Below are 20,090 nucleotides of genomic sequence, written 5' to 3' on the forward strand. Positions count from 1 at the left end.
AGGGTCAGAGAGAGAGAGGGAGACACAGAATCCGAAGCAGACTCCAGTCGCTTGAGCTTTCAGCACAGAGCCTGACATGGGGTTCAAACTCCAGAGTGGCGAGATCATGACCTGAGCCGAAGTCGGACCCTTAACCCACTGAGTCACCCATGTCCTTTCCATGATTTATTTTATAACTGGAAGTTTGTACATTTTGACCACCTTCACCAATTTTGCCTACTCCCCAATTCCCACATCTGGCAACCACCAATCTGTTCTTTGTATCTAGGAGTTCTTTTTTCTCTGTGTTGTTTGTTTGTTTGTTTGTTCGTTTTAGATTTCACATATAAGTGAGATCATAAGATACTTGCCTTTCCCTGTCTGACTTACTCCACTTAGCATAATGCCCTCATGGTCCTTCCATGTTGTTGCAAATAGCAAGACTTCATTCTTTTTTGTGGCTTAATCACAGTGTGTGTGTGTGTGTGTGTGTGTGTGTGTGTGTGTGTGTGTGTATACATGAATATATGTATATAAATCGCATTTTCTATATTCTTCCATTAGTGAACACTTAGGTTGGTTCCATGTCTTGGCTTTTGTAAATAATGCCACAAGGAACATGGGGTTGCAGATATCTTCTAACGTTAGTGTTTGTGTTTCTTTCAGATAAGTACCCAGAAGTGCAGTTGCTGGATCATATGGTAGTTCTGTCTTTAAGTTTTTGAAGAACATCCATACTGTTTTCCACAGTAGCTACGCCAATTTACATTCCCACCAACAGTGCACAAGGGTGTTCCCTTTTCTCCATACCTTTGTGAGCACTCGTTATTTCTTGTCTTTTTGTTAGTAGCTAGCCATTCTAACTGATGTGATACAGTATTTCACTGTGGTTTTGATTTGCATTTTTCTGATGATGAGTGATGTGGAGCACTGTAGGACCGTCTGTATGTCTTCTTTGGAAAAATGTCTAGATCTTCTATTTTTTTTTAATTTATTTTTAACATTTGTTTAGTTTTGAGAGACAGAGCACCAGCAGGGAAGGGGCTGAGAGAGAAAGTGAGAGGGAGACACAGAATCCAAAACAGGCTCCAGGCTCTGAGCTGTCAGCACAGAGCCCAATGCAGGGCTTGAACCCATGAACTATGAGATCATGACCTGAGCCGAAATCAGATTCTTAACCAACTGAGCCACCCAGGTGCACTGCCACCCCTCCCCCTACTTTTAAATCAGATTGTTTTATTTGCTGTTGACTTGTGTGAGTTCTTATGTTTTGGATATTAAACCTCATGAGATGTATGATTTCCAATATTTTCTCCCATTTGGTAGGTTGCCCTTTCATTTTGTTGATGGTTTTCTTTGCTGTGCAGAAGCTTTTTAGTTTGATGTAATACCACTTGTTTATTTTTGCTTCCCATGCCTTTGACTTTTGGTTTCAAATTTTAAAAATCATTGCATGGGGCACCAGGGTGGCTCAGTCGGGTAAGTGTCCCACTTCGGCTCAGGTCACGGTCTCACAGTTCATGAGTTCAGGCCCTGCATGAGGCTCTGTGCTGACAGCTCAGAGCCTGAAGCCTGCTTCAGATTCTGTGTCTCCCTCTGTCTCTGCCCAACCTGCTCACGCTGTGTGTGTGTGTCTCTCTCAAAAATAAATACACATTAAATTTTATTTTTAAAAAATCATTGCAAAGATGATGTGAGGGAGCTTACTACCTATGTTTACTTCTAGGAGTTTTATGGTTTTAGGTCTTATGTTTCAGTCTTTAAACCATTTGAGTTAGTTTTGTGTGTGTGTGTGTGTGTGTGTGTGTGTGTGTGTGTGTGTGGTATAAGGGAGTGGTCTAGTGCCATTCTTTGCATGTAACTGTTCAGTTTTCCCAGCACCATTTACTGAGGAGACTTTCCTGTCCCCGTTGTATGTTCTTGGCTCCTTTGTCATAAATTAACTGACCATAAATTCATGGGTTTGTTTCTGGGCTCTCTATTCTGTTCCATTGAACTATGTGTCTGTTTTTATGCCAATACCATACTGTTTTGATTACTGTAGCTTTGTAATGTAGTTTGAGATCAGCTTTGTTCTTCTTTCTCAAGATTGCTTTGGCTATTGGGGTCTTTTTTCTCTCTTAATTTACTTATTTAAAAGCAAATCCCAGACATTAGGTTAGTTGATCTCGATACTTCAGAATTAGTCTCTGATAATATGGTCATTTTCTTATATAAACATGTGTTATTATCACATCTAACTGAGTGAGTGATAAATCTTTGGTATCAACCAATACCCAGTCCCTGGTCAAATTTTACCACCTATCCTAAGAATATTCCTTTACAGTTGGTTTGTTTGAACCAGGATCTAAACAAAGTCCATACTTATTAATACATTTGATTGTTATGTCTCTTAAATTTCTTTTAATTTGGAGGAAAACCCCTTCCCCATTTTTCTTTCTTGTAATTACTTTTTTGGAGATATTAGCTCTCTTGTCATGTTGAATTATCATTTTGAATTTTTTAAATAAACTTTTATTTTTAGAATAATGTTAGATTTATGGGAAAGTTGCAAAGATAGAGCATTCAGTCTATACCTCTCACCCAGTTTCATCTCTTGTTAAGATCTTTCATCACCTTCATAGTGTCTTTTTGTCTATTTCAGCATCCTGTCCGGGATACTACCTTGTGTTTATTAGCCTTGGTTGAATTTTAAAGTAATTTCTGATCGTAAGCTCTCTTCTACTGTTGAGAAGAATAGCCATTTTCTGGCTAGGGGGCAGCACACTGTAATGGTTAAAAGCATGATTTAAAACCAAGCATAAGGTTTCAAATTCTTAATCACATAAAAATTGTATGATCTTGGACAGATTACATGTACTGCTACCACAGTTTCAGCATCTTTAAAATGGGAATAATAGTATTATTTACTTTATTGTATCACTGCAGAATATAAATTTGATAAATGCTTGCAGAACATGCCTGGCACATAGTAAGCACTCAGTAAATATAGCTCTTAACAGAGGTATTATTTCCTAAATCACAGTGAATGTCAGGGAAGAAGCTGGGTCCCATGGTAGGGGAGAGATGAGTTTGCTAAGAGATGAGTTCCTTTGCTTTGTGTGATACGGATCTCAGTAAGTTTTAGGTATTTCACCTCTATCTTAAGAATTTTTGTTCAGTAGAACATATTTCTCTAGTATGTGGAGACCAAATATGGCTTTACAGGGATTTCTTAATATCAGGATTGGGGAATAAAACTGCATACTTTTTTTTCTTTATTATTCTCATGTAGTGATTGGTTTGTGTTTTGAAATAGCCTCCTTTATAAGGTACCAGAAGCAGGTGGTTTGTATGGCTTAAACACTAACATTTGTTTATGGCATGAAGTGCTCTCAAAGGAATTAAAATGGGCTTGGTCATATTCTCAGTGCCTCTTCCTGCACCCACACCCTCCTAACGTCGCTGTGTTGTCTCAGTTGCTTCCAGAGCCTCCCTTGTTGCCATGTAACAGTCTACATGGTTTCAGCAGACTTGCTCTGTTAGAGGAAACCTGTATTCATTAGAAGTTTTGCCTTTTTTTTTTCCAGAACTCATGGAAACATTGAGTCATCACATGTACTCTGCAAGGAAGTAAGGCAGCATTGGTAATTTCAACCTGCAGAACTCAAAGGAATCCAGGAGTTCAGTTAAATTTAAGACTACCAATTTGACTCCTTTCTTTCACAGGCCTTTACTTCCGGACTGGTGGGAGAAAATTAGCTGAGGAGGAAGATGTGTATTAGTGAGTATTGTACAGGAGTGCACTATAGTTCTCTTTCCAAATCCTCAGACTCCCCATTTACAGTATTCATCTAGAGCATAACTAGACTACTTTTCATTTCCAGGGATGGAAAGTGTGGGCCAGCTGTCTCTAGTCTGTGTTTATAGTCTGGGACTTTTCCTCAGGGCACCTGAGCCTGTCAGGGTCCTGAGCTTTCCAGAAGCTTCCTGGGTTAGATTTATCAGTATTGAAAGGCAGTTCTAGTTCAGAGTGACCTTTTGATGATCTGTGAGGAGAGCATTTGGGGGCCCAGAGACAGTGTAGTCATTGGCAAAACAGGAACATTTGAGTCAGGTAAACTTGGGTTGGGATCCACATTATCTGCCTTATTGGTTATGTTGTTTGGTCAAGACATTTAACTACCAGGGTGCTAAGTGACTCAGTCATTTGAGCATCCGACTCTTGATTTTGGTTCAGGTCATGGTCCCAATGTCATGGGATCGAGCCCCACAAGGGACACTACACTGAGCGTGGATTCTCTCTCTCTCTGTCTCTCTCTCCTTCTGCCCCTCTCCCCGGCTCACACTCTCTGTCTCTAAAAAAAAAGAGAAGAAGAATAAATAAATAAATAAAATAAAATTTTGATAAGACATTTAACTGTTTTAACACTTCATAACTTCATCTGCAAAACGGGAAGAGTGATACACACCTCATAGGACTGAGATGAACATTAAACTAGATAGTAAGCACAGGGTGCTTGGTAGGCACTTAGACCCCTCTGTTGTTAGTAATGATCAACCATATTAGAGAGTTGGGAGACTTTGAACTTTGTGAGGTGAACATTTTTGTGTCCCAGCTTTTTCTTTTGTAAACACTCTCTAAAAACTATTTATCAGATTCAAAGTAGGTTTAAAATGCCTGCCTCTCTGTGAACAAGATTAAAGGAACATGAAGTACAGCTCTTGCTGTATTTCCCCAGGTCAGTGTTATTGCTTCATCACAAACAGAATATGGGGAGATGTTAACAGTGTCAGTGCTTACTGCCTCTCCTACCGCGGCCTCTCCATTACCTCCTAAATTCCTCTCATACCACTATAGCTCAGGCTGTTATCTCTTCCCTGCACTGCCTCCATGATTGTCCCCACTTGCTCCTTAAAATCCACCCTCCCCACATGCCACTGTGAGAGCAATCTTTGTGGAACAGATTTGATCGTGTTGGGCCCTTGTTTAACAGTATGGTGGCTTCCCTTCACTCTTAGGTTAAAAGATGCCATGCCACTGCCTGTCTCTCACCTCACCTGCCAGCACTCCCCTTTAGCCACAAGGTGGGATTTCCTTTCCTCCTGGCCCTGGGTCTCTATCAACTGACCCTGTTTCCACAAATGCTCCCCACACCTTGGGCCCTCTTGCCTTTAGTGACTTCATACCTTTTGGGTTTGGGGGGTATCAGATCCCAGCTTTTGGGGGTAATGTTTCCGTTTCAGAAAATGTTTCCCTGCCATCCCTCCCCACTCCTTGCTGTAAGCATTCTCATGGTACCCTATTCTTCTGTCATTTGACACGTTTTTAAATCTGTATTTGTGTGATTGTATGATTAGTACTAGTACCAGCAGTAGACTGCAAGCCCCACAAGGACAGTGGGTCCCTGGTCTTAGAGCAGGACTTGCCGCATGTTTGAGGCTCTCTCAGTGTGCAATGATTGCCTTGGGGCGGTCACAGCACACTCTTCTGTGCCCTTTTGCTGAGCCCTGCCCATCAGTCCTGATGTAATGTTGTCTGTGCCTGTCGCCTTCTCATTCCCATGAACAGCCTCAGCTGGACCCTCATCTTACACTTGGGTAATGAGATCCTCTGTACATGGCTTTCCTTTTTTTGTGTGTGCTACCTTGAAAGCTGTGGTCCTGGCTTAGAAGATCCACTGCTTTGTCAGTCTCACTTTCCTCTTGACATATCTCTCAATCACATTGCACTGATGTTTCCTCCACCTGGAGTGCCGTCCACTTACCTCTCCCCAAATCCTCTTCTGTACTGCTGTTCCCACTCAAACCCGACCCACTCTAGAGGATGCATCCATATTTCATTATATATATTGAGGGTTTCTGAGGTGTCCTTTCTTCCTGATTTGGTTAGAAATCCCTTTGGAAGATGGGATAATGGATCTTAATTTAATTTTTCTCTTCGTTACCTCAAGCATTTTAAATTTTGGTTCCTTATTAAATAGAACTATATTTTTTTGTTGTAGAATACTTAGAAGATATAGACAGTCCACAAGAAAAAATAATTTTGAATCTTTTCAAATACTGCCCACCAGAGATATTTTGGAAGGTATATACTCTTCCAGACTCTCTGGTGTTTGTGGGTGTGTGGATGTGCATACATACATGGTGTATACATATGTAGTCTTTCATGTAAAATGGAAGCAGTGGGCAGTGTCCTCAACTCTTTTTTCACAAAGTACTATATCGTGAATACCTTTTTGTAGCAAATAATTGTCATCAATCACTCTCAAATGGTAAAACTATGCAGGAAATATTGTCCTTATTGAAATAATTATGTCTTTAGAGCTTTCTTAAAATTTTTAAATTCTTTTTTTGTCATGGAATTGAACTTTTATCTGAGCTAGGGAGAAAAAAATAACAGTAAGTGAAGAGATGACACTGACGTTAGAAATGAGGCGACACAAATTTTTTTATGTTGCCTTTGAGATTAGAATTTATACAGAACCTGGAAATATTTTGAGAACTTGGTGAAAACAGTTTTGATATAAAAGTTGATGTGTTGACAGTGCTAACTGTTTTAATGAATCCTATAGTGGGGTAAGGCAGGTATTGTGGTTTATTTTTTATGACACGCCTCTTGAATTCCAGGGCAGGGAGCAGAACTGTATTTCTTCTTCCAGGTTCTCAGAAGATCAAAATTCCTGGCTCATGACTGACTCTCTTGGAATGTGGAAATAACTGTTTCTTCCCTCCTCTCACACACAAGTACTTCACCTATTGGATTTTTTAAAATGAGAGTTTAGTTTAGAAACAGGCTCAGCACATATCGAGGTATAAGGTGGACAAGTAGAAAGAGTAGAAACAATATTTATAGCAATGTTATAAAAAGTTATATTAAAACATATGTCTTAGGTTGAATGTGTGAAAATTTTTATTTTCAGAAAAGCTCCCTTTGTTGAAATATTACCAGTAGGATTTCTTTTTAAAACAAGTTTCCTTAGAGAATTAAAAATTACTCTGTTAAAAAAGTTTAACCTTACACTCCGTTTTCCAAAAACATGTTTAGTGCATCAAATGAGGTACCAACATTATAATTTATGCTCAACTGGGTGGCTCAGTTGGTTAAGCGGCCGACTTCGGCTCAGGTTATGATCTCGCAGTCTGTGAGTTTGAGCCCCACGTCGGGCTCTGTGCTGACAGCTCAGAGCCTGGAGCCTGTTTCAGATTCTGTGTCTCCCTCTCCGTGACCCTCCCCCGTTCATGCTTTGTCTCTCTCTGTCTCAAAAATAAATAAACGTTAAAAAAAATTTTTTTTTTTAAATAATTTATGCTCTGGAGGAAAAGTGCAGTCCTCCTGCAGACACCTACTTCCTTATTCCTTCCCTATGGTCTCAGGGCTCTGTTGAGGAGTATTCTCTGGTTTTGCAGCAGATGTGTTTTGGGGCTGGGATGATCAGTATGCCTTTTCATGGCATTTTATATTTTCATTAGATCTTACTTTTGGAATAGTTCTTTTCTCCCAAAGAGAAAGTACACAGGGAAAGAACAATCAAGAAAAGTTCAAAGATGCTCAGTATCTTTCTCCTCTGTTCCTGCCTCTACACTGAGGATCTGACATATGGTGGGACTCCAGGAAATACTTGTTGAAGAGCTAATGTATAAATCCTGACCCTTGTGTTCCTAATTTACTCAGCAATGGAATTTCTCACTAATGCAATCATTAGGGGTAAAGTGTGCTGTGTCAGAACTTAGTCGACATTGGCACATCATGTTACTCAGGTCCTTTCTTAAAATCAAGTCCTTTTAATATAGGGGAAAGACCAGTGATAATCATCTAATTTGGTTTCTTGTGTTTCTAAATGGAAAAATTGAGGATTTTCATAGTGAAATGACTTCCTGTGTGCTTATATGTCAAGCATAGCAAGAAGACTGACAAACATGGAATATTTCTGGTTTCTTTCTTGTACCCTTACACCAACTTACCCCGTACTTAGCCCTTTCAAAATGTGGATGGGATAAGTTACTTGAAATTTTATTTCAAATTCCTTTGGAAATAGAATTCACCATATTTTGACAGCATCTTTTGAGAACAGTCTTTAATTATCTAACAAAGTACTGCAGATGACCTCATGTTGTTGGTCATGAGAGAAACTTCAGTGTGTGTCTGGCTCGGAACGATGCAGTGAAGTTCTCACAAGCCTCTGATGACAGGTCAGGCTGTCCACTCAGGTGTGTCCAGCTTGAGTTACAGAAAAGCTGATTAAGGAAAAAATTCAGAGGGACTTGTTGTGGTGTCATCTCCTTATGAATGGCATCGTTTTTTTGGTGATTTTTTTTTTTTTTTTTGACTCTGGCCTGGTTTTTTAGGCAGTTTATTCTGCCTTCCCATATTCTTTGTTCTAGTTAATTTCATCTTCAACCTACTTATGATGGCATGTCAGAGTTAGAACTCTTAAGCAGCAGATCTGTTTTCAGTACTGCGTCCTTCCTGCATATTGATAGCCCAGAGCACTCTAGAGAGGTCTCATTTAGAGAGATAGCAGGGCTGATAAATATTTAGGAAATGAATGTGTTAGACATAGTGAGAAAGGACGATATTCTTACTTTACTAGAGACTTTGCTTTCCCCTGTAAATGATTATTCATAAGATAAAATTTTAAAAAGGATTCATTTTCATTAAGTTCAAAATTAGTTGCGAAACATAAAATTATTCTCTTATTATGTGTCACACAAGGAAATAAATGGCCTGGAAATGTACAACTGCTCAGCCAGTTTGCAGGCTCTTAGTAGCTAGTACAAAAGTTACTGCTAATGAGGCCCACTTAACTCTGCCATGGAATCTGGTTTGTCGCTGTCTTATTTCTGTGTAGGAGAAAGATTCACAGTTTAGTAATACTAATGATCAGTTTTAGAAGTTTGATGTTTAACTAGGTTTCTTTACCCTTTCGTGCCTGAAGGAGTACTTAGACCAAGTACACTAAAACCTGGACTATGTTATAGGAGTACACTTATCATGATGAGCACTGAGTAATGTATAGAATTGTTGAGTCATTATATGTACGCCCAAACCTAGTATTAGACTGTATGTGAATTATACTTCAACTTAGAAAAACTAGATCATGTCAGGTATAGGTAAAAATCTAGGCTAATTTTTTTTTTTATTCCAGTCCCAAGTGGGAAGTGTTTATACCGTGGGAGGTACTGTTCAACTCTACAAAAGCTTTTGACTTTTTACAGTATCACCAAGAAAGTAAATTTTTGTAAAAGTATAGAATAGGTGTGCCTTTTAAAAATCTCATTTAGGTAATGTTGAATGTCAAATGCAAAAAAAAAAAAGTTTCAAAATCTCATAAGTAGCACTGTAAAGTGATTAGGCTGTCAAAATCAATTGGTTGAACCACTAAATCAAAGAACTTATTTAAATAATGCAAACGTCTACCATGTATCTGGTCTTGTGGACACAGTTGTAAATGATCTGATACATTACTACCCTCACAGACCTGTTATGCTAAGGGGAGAGGTGGGTAGAGAAGCAACCTGTTGTGAGGCTGTGTGATTATGAGGACAGGAGCACAGTTGCCAGGGGAAGGCACTCGGAACAACAGAAAGGGAACTGTGGGTGCTTAGGGTCTAGAAATGCTTCTTATAAGTGATGATCCTTGCACTGAGTCGTAGTGGGATGATTAGGAGTTGGTCCATCTTCTAGTCTTATAAAGCTGCATGTGGAAAGGCCAGGAGGTGAGAGGAAGTGATGCCTGTCCTGGGAACCTCCCGGAATTCAGTGCAAGTGTGGGAGGGCATGGGCTCAGCAGGGTTCACTTGGCGCCCCATGGCAGTGAGCCAGTCAAGAGTTTTTCAGCAGGATCAATACATGATATTTTAAAAGAACACTTTGACGGGGCACCTGGATGGCTCAGTTGGTTAAGCATCTAACTTGATTTCAGCTCAGGTCGTGATCTCATGGTTCATGAAATCCAGCCTGCTTGGAATTCTCTTTCTTCCTCTCTGTCCCTCCCCTGCTCACTCTCTCTCTCTCTCTCTCTCAAAAATAAAGAAACAAAAAAATTTAAAGAGCACTTTGAAATTTGGAGGATAGATTGGAAGAGGGTAAGATAAGTGGAAGAAAGATTGGTTCGGAGACGTTAAGGGGAGACAAAGGAACTCTTCTGAAACAGTGCCTAGCCCAGTGCAGAGCACTGAGTGAAAACTTATTGAACAAATGAGATCCAAAATCCTACACCATGGTGTTGCAGGTTTCCAGAGAAGGGGAAGATCAGTGCAAGTCAGAAGATCCAAGGTAAAGTCCATCTGTTGGCTTCTGAAGAATCTATCGTTTCCCTGAAATGATGATAAAACTTTGTGTTCACATGCATTTTCTGAGTCATTAACTTTTGTCAGGTTCATAAAAGGTTCCTGACCTTCTGAAAGGTGAAAAACCACTGGGTTAGATGTTAGCCTGGCAGAACAGGACCTTGTGTGAGGCTCTGTAGAACTTTGTATTTAGTCATCTCAATAAAGGGCTTAAATTTATAAAAGATATTATCAGCTATTCTGATGACGTTAAGCTGGAACAGATATCTAATTATGCCAGGAGTCAAAGTACGGATTCAAAGAGAACCTAACAGTTTGGAGACAAGTGAACAAAAGTTGTAATCAGGTTCACAGCCCAACTGTACTGTATTGAAAGTGGGATAGAAGATGCTTCACCTTAACAACTTTTGTGAGCTGTTGCTCCTTAACAACCACTGGGCATGGGGGCTGAGGAAAGCTCTGGGAGTTCTGGAGTGCTGCCTGGTAGTGAACACTTGATGCCTGGAAGCCTCTGAGAAGAGGCAGAATCCCAGGTGAGTGATGCTGTATAGGAGTATGAGAGAGGAGTATTCCGCATTGGTCCTCAGAGATTGTTTGGAGTGCAGAATGAACTATTTCCCTGTATAGAGACCCACAGAAAATGCACTGGCACAGGCCTCCCTCTGTGCTGTCAACAGAGGGCACAACTGAGAGCTCTGTTTCTATGGAAAAGTATAAAAGTTAACAAAAAAAAGATGAAGACATGAGGCCACTTTTGCTGACACCGCCCTGTTGTGTGTTCCAGGGGTGGGCTCTCCCTCCCTTGGTGCTGAATGAAGTTCAGGAACACCGTTGTGAGGAGAGGAGTTGATAATCTGGCTATCCCGTGAGCTGCTTGGTCAATGGTGTGTTTTGTGGCATTTGTGAATTTCCTATTCAGAAATTGTGTGGGTTCCCAGCGTGTATCGTAGTGCTGGTTCTACTTATAGCTCAATAAAATCTGAGAGCACATCCGAAGGGGTGCTAGAGACTATGTGAGAGAGCTTTACCTTCAGCCCCAGAATTTAGTTTTACTTGGTTGTGACAATTTCGTTAGACCTTAAGCATTCATTTACTGAAATTCCTATTTGTCATTACAACCATTTTATAAATTTTTTTTAAGTGCTTATTTATTTTTTGGGAGATGGCGGGGGGGGGGGGGGGGGGAGAGAGGGAGAGGGAAAATGAGAATGAATGAACACGGGGAGGGGCACCAGAGTGGCATAGGGGACAAAGGATCAGAAGCAGGCTCTGTGCTGACAGCAGAGAGCTGGATGTGGGGCTCTAACTCACAAACTGCAAGATCATGACCTGAGCTGAAGTCCGATGGTTAACCAACTGAGCCACCCAGGCACCCCTCATTACAACCATTTTAAAAGTCAGAGAGCAAGAACTGTTTCAGTTTGTTTGTTATATAGCTTGGGAACTTTTTTTTTTCTGTTCACATCCTTTAACCTTAGACTCATCAAATACAGGATTCGTCCTACACAGTTAGGTGTTTCCTGTCTCGTTAACCTTTAGTAGTTGCCAAGCACTTTTTCCTTGTCAGCATGCTGCATTACTTTTTTTAAAGCTCTTTTAAAAATCAAACTCTGTTATTTATATCTTTCTATAGAAACAAGTCCTATTTAATGTTGAGCTTTCTTGAAAGTAATATTACACTCTATGTTAACTAAATGGAATTTAAATAAAAACTTGAAAAAGGAAAAAACAATGTCAAGGTCTCTGTGTTTGTAGTGAATATAATATTAATTTGTATTGTATTCATCAAGCATCTAGAGTGGTGCCTAGAGTGAAAAGAAACAGAATTGGTGGTTTCTCTTCATTTGTTTTTCACATCTGTTTTGACAAAACTGTAAGAATTAGACACTTTAGGAATCCTAATTTTATGTTTGTTATGGTAAACTTTAACCTTTTCTGTATTTTAGGTCTCAGTAGGATCCTAGGGCTTTGTACAAAAGACATATGTAAAGACATACGTATTTTTTATTTATTTTTGAATAGGCAGAATATCCAAAGTTCTGAACAGAATTTGGTAATAGAAAGGCTTTCTTCTGCTACTGTCCCCAAGTTCCCCAGAGGCCTCCAGTATTACCCTTTTTGAAAGAGAGAACATTTGTCACTTGATTCTTTTACATGTTTCACAACTATTTAAATCTAGTGTTAACAACAAAATTAGTAATTTCTTCCTTGAATCTTTAAAAGTGTGTGTTATCGGGCACCTCGGTGGCTCAGTCAGTTAAGTGTCTGCCCATTTGTTTCAGCTCAGGTCATGATCTCTCAGTTCATGGGTTTGAACCCCGTGTTGGTTTCTGCTCTGACAGTGTGGAGCCTGGTTAGGATTCTCTCTCCCTCCCTCTCTTTCTCTTCCCTTCCCCTGCTTGTGCTCTCTTTCAAAAAAAAAAAAAAAAAAAAAAGTATGTTACATTTTGGCGGCGCCTGGGTGGCTCAGTAGATTGAGTGTCCAACTTCGGCTCAGGTCATGATCAGGTGGTTCTTGAGTTCAAGCCCTGTGTCAGGCTCTGTGCTGACAGCTTGGAGCCTAGAGCCTGCTTTGGATTCTGTGTCTCCCTCTCTCTGCTCCTCCCCTACTCACACTCTGTCTCTTTCTCAAAAATAAACATTAAAAAAAATAATTAAAAAATGTATGTTACATTTTGATGGCAGCTGTAAGTTGTCTGTTTTCCGCTGGGGTGGTGGAGCCAAGGTGACAATTGTGGCCCTGAAGGGAGCTAACATCTGCGTGTCCTGGGTGAAGGAGTAAGATATGGACCCCCATCTTCCTTGTGGGTGCCTTAATATTTGTATTTATAATATAGATACTCTCAGGGGAATATGTTAATTCTTTAACCCTTGATGCAAAAAGAAGTTTCAGAGACATTTCTCTGTGCTCTTGTTGAGGGGATTCTAGAAGGGAAGGAGGTTGATACAGATCACTCAAGGAGAAATTATTGAAACCATAAAGTCAAACTATTGGCTAAGAAGTTGCCAAGGCTCTAGACTGTATCTGTGAGACAGTGCTGTATACTGAGTGGAACTGAATCAGAACTGGAGGCTACAATCCTGCATGCTGTTGCACTAACATCATTTGGAACTGTAACAGTAAAGACTTGCTCCATGTTATTTGTCCTCCATTATTTGCGAACCCCTCTTGCAAACACTCACCTATACCCCACACACACTAAAACAGAGCCCCTTTCTATCTTTGTCACCATCTGGTGTCAAATGTGCATCTACTAGGGCTGCATAGGCACCCAAAACACCTTTAGGCAGACAGTGTTGATTACACTGAGGTGCATATTTGATGAGAGGGAATTTTTAGAATAGGTAGTTAAACAGATTTAGAAAATCACTGAATGGAGGTTGATAGAAGAAACCACGTTCCTTTCAGTTATGAATTTTTGAGTAACATCTAGGGGGGAAAAGACACTTCTTTTCTAAAAAGGATTTCAGATAGAATGGGGAAAGGGAGGAATTGCACTGTTTCCCTCACAATTGTGCCTTTTTTTTTTTTTTTTTTTTTTAAAGGAAAATATCCCAAAGAGCTCTTGATGACCAGGCACTTCTTTATACTGACAGCTGCTTGTGGAGTCTTCGTGCATTTCCTGGCAAATAAAATAGGGCAGGACCCTTTAGTCATTACCCTACTGGAGCTTTTTAGCCTAATTTTAATTCAGAATGATGCTGGAAAGATTTATAAAGGAATTGGTGTGATTATTCATAACAATTAAACTTTGCTTATTAGTAAACACGTGAGACCCAGGTCCCTGACACCTCCCCCCATCCCCTCCCCCAAGGTGCAAGGCCCAGAGATAAGGCAGGCCAGGCCTTGCTGAGGAGGGTGTGTACCAACAGAGAAACAGGAAGCTGTGCTTAGCCCGGCTTGCCTGGAGGTTTCCAACTCTGGTCAGGTGTACTAAAGTCCCGGCAAGAGACACGTTCGTTCTGAGCCCTAGCAGCCACGCTGCTCGGCATAAATGCTTCAGACTGTCAATAACTGATGTGTAGAGAGAAGTATGACTGCATTACAGCTTAAAGAGCTGTCCCACTCAGGTCTCTACCGGAGAAGACGAGATCGCCCCGATAGTGTGAGACTAAATGGGTTACCGGAGGAAGAGCTAAGGTGAGTGCAAAGTCATGGTTGGCTGGAGGTCAAGACACCTAGTGATTGCAGCGAGATTCCTGCCTCAGTGGATGCAGCAGTGGGGAATACACTTTGAAGAGGTTCCACTGAAACCTCTCAGTCTGTAATTAAAGACTGAACACTATCCCCAGATTGTGCTGGATTGGAACTGTGCAAAACTAGAACTCATTTTTCCATTTCTTCACAAATCCTGTAAGTTGTTTTAGCTGTTCCCCAAAACTGCTGTGCTGTCTTTAAAAATTATATAATCATCAAAGTAATATTTGGAAACAATTGATTTTTCCCCCTTAGTTTAAAGATAGATTGCTTTGGCTTATTAGAACATGTTTCTGTGAGGAGTTTTTCTTTGAATTTTGGTGGTGAGATTAGTTTGTGATGTTTTGAGTAGGGGCTGGGGGGTGTTCATAGAGCATTCTTTGTTATTGAAATGGTTGAGCAAAGGAATGCCGAAGCTATTGAATGTAACCTAGGAAGGAAGGACATCAAAAATCTGGAGACCATTTTAACTAAAAGGTTAGGGTGTTTTGTTTTGTTTTGTTTTCAGACTTAATTTGCCTCATTTTAGTTTTTGTTACAGCTATTGAGAATTGTTTTTAGATTTTTAGGTTCTAAAAAGTCCCTGCAACATTAAGCCATATGTTAAAATATGCTAACTGTGAAGGGTTTAGATTTTGTTTCTGAGATGAAGTGTTCCTGTTTTAGTGCTGACAGGAGGCTGCAGTAAAGAGAGACTTCCTTTTCTTTTTATTACGTTTACTCTATAGTACTTAAGTTTGTTTATGGACTCATGACTTAAGTATTTGAATATTTCAACTAGATGGTGAGAGGGATATTTACATGCTGTGTGTTATTTCTCTTTTTTCTATAAGTTCATTTTTAGAGTTTGTTTTAAGTTCTGTATTTAAATTTGACAGGGAAACAATTATCAGGAACGCTTTTTTAAACTTCTGTAAGTCTGTCTTACAGCCAGCTATATATACTACAGGAGCTATACTTTGGGAGGGAAACATTTACTTGAAAATTATCAACTCTTTCAATAACTTTTGAAGAGAATAGTAGCATTAAAGGACCATTATCGATGCTAACATTAGATTTTATTCCTTACTATGTCAGGTGTCTCTTAGGTACGTATAATTGTATCAATTTTGAATTGATTGGATTTAAAGACAGAATTTAAAGCCTTCAGAGTTTGAATTGTTACAAATTTTATGAGGTTTAGTGAAAATATTGAGCTCTCTCTTGCTAAACAGATAGGCTTTTGGAAGTGTCCTCTGAAATCAACATTTACAAGCAGACTCCAAACTACTCTTGGGCCAAGAGTGAAAAGTTACTGGAAACAGTTTTAATTTCAGATTTGGGGTCCTAAGGAATTTCCTTTATAAAAAAAAAATTAAGATATATAAAACAACATTTGAGACCAACCATATTTTATTTATTTTTCGGACAGTAGCAAAAGTACGCATGAATAAAATTGCGTTTATGCTCAAGGAGGTAGTTATTTTTATAATGACCTTCAAAACAACTGGATATTTTCCTTTTGTCTAGACTTCAAATCAAAGGAGGAAGAATATATTTTTCTTGAGAGAGATGGGGGTAGGTAGGGGCAGAGGGAGAGAGAGAGAATCTTAATCAGGTTCCATGCCCAGTCCAGAGCTTGATGCAGGGCACAATCTCACCACTGTGAGATCTTGACCATGAGATCATGACTTGAGCCAAAATCAAGAGTGGGACGCTTAACCAACTGAGCCACCCCAGTGCCCCAAGGAGGAAGAATAATTATTAAGAAGTATTGCTTGTTCTGTTGAGTTAAGGGGAAATATTTTTCCACCCATTCTGGTGATACAGTTCTCAGGTGATAATAAGGGACTTCTGCTTCTGTGATTTCTCTGTCCTTTACTGCAGAGAGAATGACCATTATTCCTTATTTTATTTAAAAAAAAAATTTAATGTTTATTTTTGAGAGAGAGACAGAATGCAAGCAGAGGAGGGGCAGAAAGAGATGGAGACACAGAATCCGAAGCAGGCTCCAGGCTCCAAGCTGCCAGCACAGAGCCCGACGTGGGGCTCAAACCCATGAACTACAAGATCATGACCTAAGCCAAAGTCAGACGCTTAGCTGTCTGAACCACCCAGGCGCCCCTATTATTCCTTATTTTAGGAGTGTGGTACTTAGCTAGTAAAAGTAGGCAATTGTCTGTTTTTCCATGGACTTTTTATCAATTTAGAGAGTCAGGTTGTTTGTTTTTCTAATTTTATAGTAAGCCTATTTTTAGCATTAAATCAGGTTTCTTAGTTAATAGGAATCAGGGAGGGTAGGGACTTTGAAATTAGGCACACCCATTTCAGCACCACTCTGTTAGACAAGTTACGTAATCTTGTTAAACCTCAGTTTGTTCCTCTTTAGAACGAAGTAAAAATAACTGCCATTATTGAGCATCATTTACTATCTCATAAATTCCTCACCACCAACCTACAGAGGCAGAGGCGTTATTTAAAAAAAAAAAAAAATTTTAATGTTTATTTATTTTAGAGAGAGACAGACCACGAGCGGGGGAGGGGCAGAGAGAGAGGGAGACAGAATCCTAAGCAGGCTCCAGGCTCCCAGCTGTCAGCACAGAGCCCGATGACAGCACAGAGCTGTCAGCACAGAACCACGAGATCGTGACCTGAGCTGAAGCCGGACGCTCAACTGACTGAGCCACCCAGGCTCCCCGAGGCAGGGGCATTATTATATTGTGCATAGTGGTATAGGATTAATGGCTTTCATGCATTATTCAACTAATTTTTATTAGGTGCCTACTCTGCTAAATAAAGATGTAGTGATGAATCAGACACAGTTCTTCCCCTTTAAGGCACGCCACGGTTTTGGCACATGAACTGTGACCAACAGGTGCTCTTCACACAAGCAGTTGTTTGACTTTGAATACATGTAATATCAAACATTTCTCACACCGCCTCAGTATTGCACAAGACCCATACCTGCTCACATTCCTTCTCACTCTCCTGTTCACTTTCTTGGCATATTTATGAACTCTAACAGAATGATAGAAACTAAAAGAGCTATGCTCATTGCCAGAAAACATTTTTCTTGAAAGTTAAAAATAAAAGACTATGCTCTGAAACAAAATACAAGTGTTTAAGGAGGACCGTGAAAGACATGAAAACAACCCTGGCTTCAAACTTGTAAGAGGCAGCATGAAAAACACTGACTTTATAGACTTTTATTTTGATGTACTAAATATAACCTGAAACTTCCCCTATTGCATACTTTGTACAACAGACTATTACCCTCTACATTTGAGGGTTATGTTATGGCAATTTATTTTATTTAAATAGTAGTTGTTACTACCAGTGGAAAGTGTCCTGTGGGTCTTTGTCTTGAGTTCTAGAGCATGTCCTTAATTTTGGCTAGATTCTAACATGTCAAAGAAACCATTGGAAATTATTTTCCCTTGTGAAGCTCAGTGTTAAGGATTTGGATATAGTGTGGATGTTCATTTGTATCCAAGACTATATAAAGTCTGTGTATACAAATACAGATTGTCTTTCTGTCCAGTTCTCATGACCTGGATACAACTGGTATGACTTTCAAATTTGAGCAATGGACTCCTTAGCACAACATAGCTCACACTTTTATGTCAGTCGGCTCAGAGCTTGTTCTGAGTTTCACACCTCTAAAAAGAATTTACCCTTTTTTCCTTGGAATTTTTGATCTTCAAAAATCGCATCTAAGATAAACCCTTGGGGCCCCTGGGTGGCTCAGTCAGTTGAGTGTCCTGACTTTTGATTTCGGCCTAGGTCATGATCTCATGGTTCATAGGTTTGTGCCCAACATTGGGCTCTGCACTGACAGTGTGGAGCCTGCTTGGGATTTTCTGTCTTTCTCTCTCTCTGCCCCTCTCTTGAGTGTGTGTGCATTCTTTCCCTCTCAAAAATAGATAAACATTTAAGATATACCCTTATCTGTATACTTAATCCTTAACTGTTTATTCCATCCTTCAAACTATGTTGCACCCAGACACCTTGTTTTTTGATGAAACATGAAGAACATGCCTAACACAATACACACACACACACACACACAACACACACACACACACACACACACACACACACACACACACACACACATACATTCACATACACCCTTTAAAATTCTCACTCACTTTTGGGGTGCCTGGGTGGCTCAGTCAGTTAAGCAACTGACTTCAGCTCAGGTCATGATCTCACAGTTCGTGGGTTCAAGCCCCACATCAGGCTCTGTGCTGACAGCTCAGAGCCTGGAGCCTGCTTCGGATTCTGTGACTCCCTCTCTCTCTGTTCCTCCCCTGCTCATTCTCGGTCTCTGTCTCTCAAAAATAAGTAAATGTTAAAAAAAATTAAAATTCTCACTCACTTTTGCTCTCTCTCAGATATAAAGGATCTGTAAGTAACTAATTGGGGATACCTCAAAAGTCAAGTCTTTGCTGGGTAGGCCTGAAACATAGTTTACATAGAAACATTGGCCAAATCTGGCCCACTGCCTGTTTTTGTATGGCCCATGTGGATTTTATATTTTTCAGTGGTTGGAAAAAAGTTGAAAGAAGAATATTGTATAACATACTGAAAATTACATGAAACTCAAATTTCACTATCCATAATAAATGAAGTATTTTTATTTTATTTATTTTTAATTTTTTAAATGTTTATTTTTGAGAGAGAGAGAGAGAGACCAACAGAGTGCCAGTGGGGGAGGGGCAGAGAGTGAGGGAGACACAGAATCCAAAGCAGGCTCCAGGCTCTGAGCTGTCAGCACAGAGCCCGATGCGGGCCCGAACCCAGAAACCGTGAGATCACTACCTGAGCTGAAGTTGGGTGCTTAACCGACTGAGCCACCCAGGTGCCCCTCAAAAATAAACATTTAAAAAAAATTTCAGGGGCACCTGGATGGCTCAGTCGGTTAAGCGTCCGACTTCGGCTCAGGTCAAGATCTCACGGCTCGTGGGTTCGGGCCTTCTGTCAGGCTCTGTGCTGACAGCTCAGAGCCTGGAGCTTGCTTTAGATTCTGTGCTTCCCTCTCTCTCTCTCCACCCCTCCCCCACTCATGCTGTCTCTCAAAAATAAACATTAAAAACAATTTAAATATTTATTTTTGAGAAAGAGAGAGTGGGGAGGGGCAGAGAGAGGGAGACAATGGATCCAAAGCAAGCTCTGCACCGATAGCAGCAAGCTCCATGCAGGGCTTGAATCTAGGAACTGTAAGATCTTGACCTGAGCTGAAGTCAGACACTCAACCAATAGAGCCGCCCAGGTGCCCCATAAATGAAGTTTTGCTGGAACACAGCCAAGCTTCTTTGCACGGTTGTCTCTAGTAGTTTCTTGCTACAGTGTACAGTGGCATTAGACCCTTGGTCTAGTTCTAAGATATAAAATCCTTCTGTTTTTCCCTGTTGTTCCTTTAGTTATGCACCTACTCTCTCCACTCCTCCACCTCCCAGTTAGATTTGTTGTACCTGGATAAAATCAGGGCTGTGTCAATCTTGAAATGAGTGAGGAAAACAAAAGAAAAAATACTTTGAAGTTTGTATCCCTACATGAAGTTGACTAGATGCAGCAGTAAGAATTTATTTACTTGTTAGAACTTCTTAATGCTATCTTTCCTGCACTTTTTGTGATGGAACTGGCCAACGAGGAATAG

General features: G+C 40.1%; 1 protein-coding gene across 8 annotated transcripts in view; it reads left to right on the forward strand.

Annotated features, from left to right (window-relative positions):
* The window catches only part of LIMS1 (LIM zinc finger domain containing 1), a 155,521-nt gene that overhangs the window by 72,795 nt on the left and 62,636 nt on the right, over window positions 1–20,090 (forward strand). Inside the window, exon 1 of one of the 8 annotated variants that reach the window (XM_060610378.3) lies at window positions 13,990–14,392. The exons of 5 other annotated variants lie outside the window; for them this stretch is intronic. In XM_060610378.3, the coding sequence (XP_060466361.1) occupies window positions 14,286–14,392 (107 nt within the window). In that variant the 5' untranslated portion in view covers window positions 13,990–14,285. Of the gene's footprint in view, window positions 1–13,989; window positions 14,393–20,090 lie in introns of those variants that run through there. 2 more of the 8 variants (XM_060610384.3, XM_060610397.3) reach the window with 2 other exon arrangements.

This window comes from Panthera onca, chromosome A3 (assembly GCF_046562875.1).
Source record: "Panthera onca isolate mPanOnc1 chromosome A3, mPanOnc1 haplotype 2, whole genome shotgun sequence".
NCBI lineage: Eukaryota > Metazoa > Chordata > Mammalia > Carnivora > Felidae > Panthera > Panthera onca.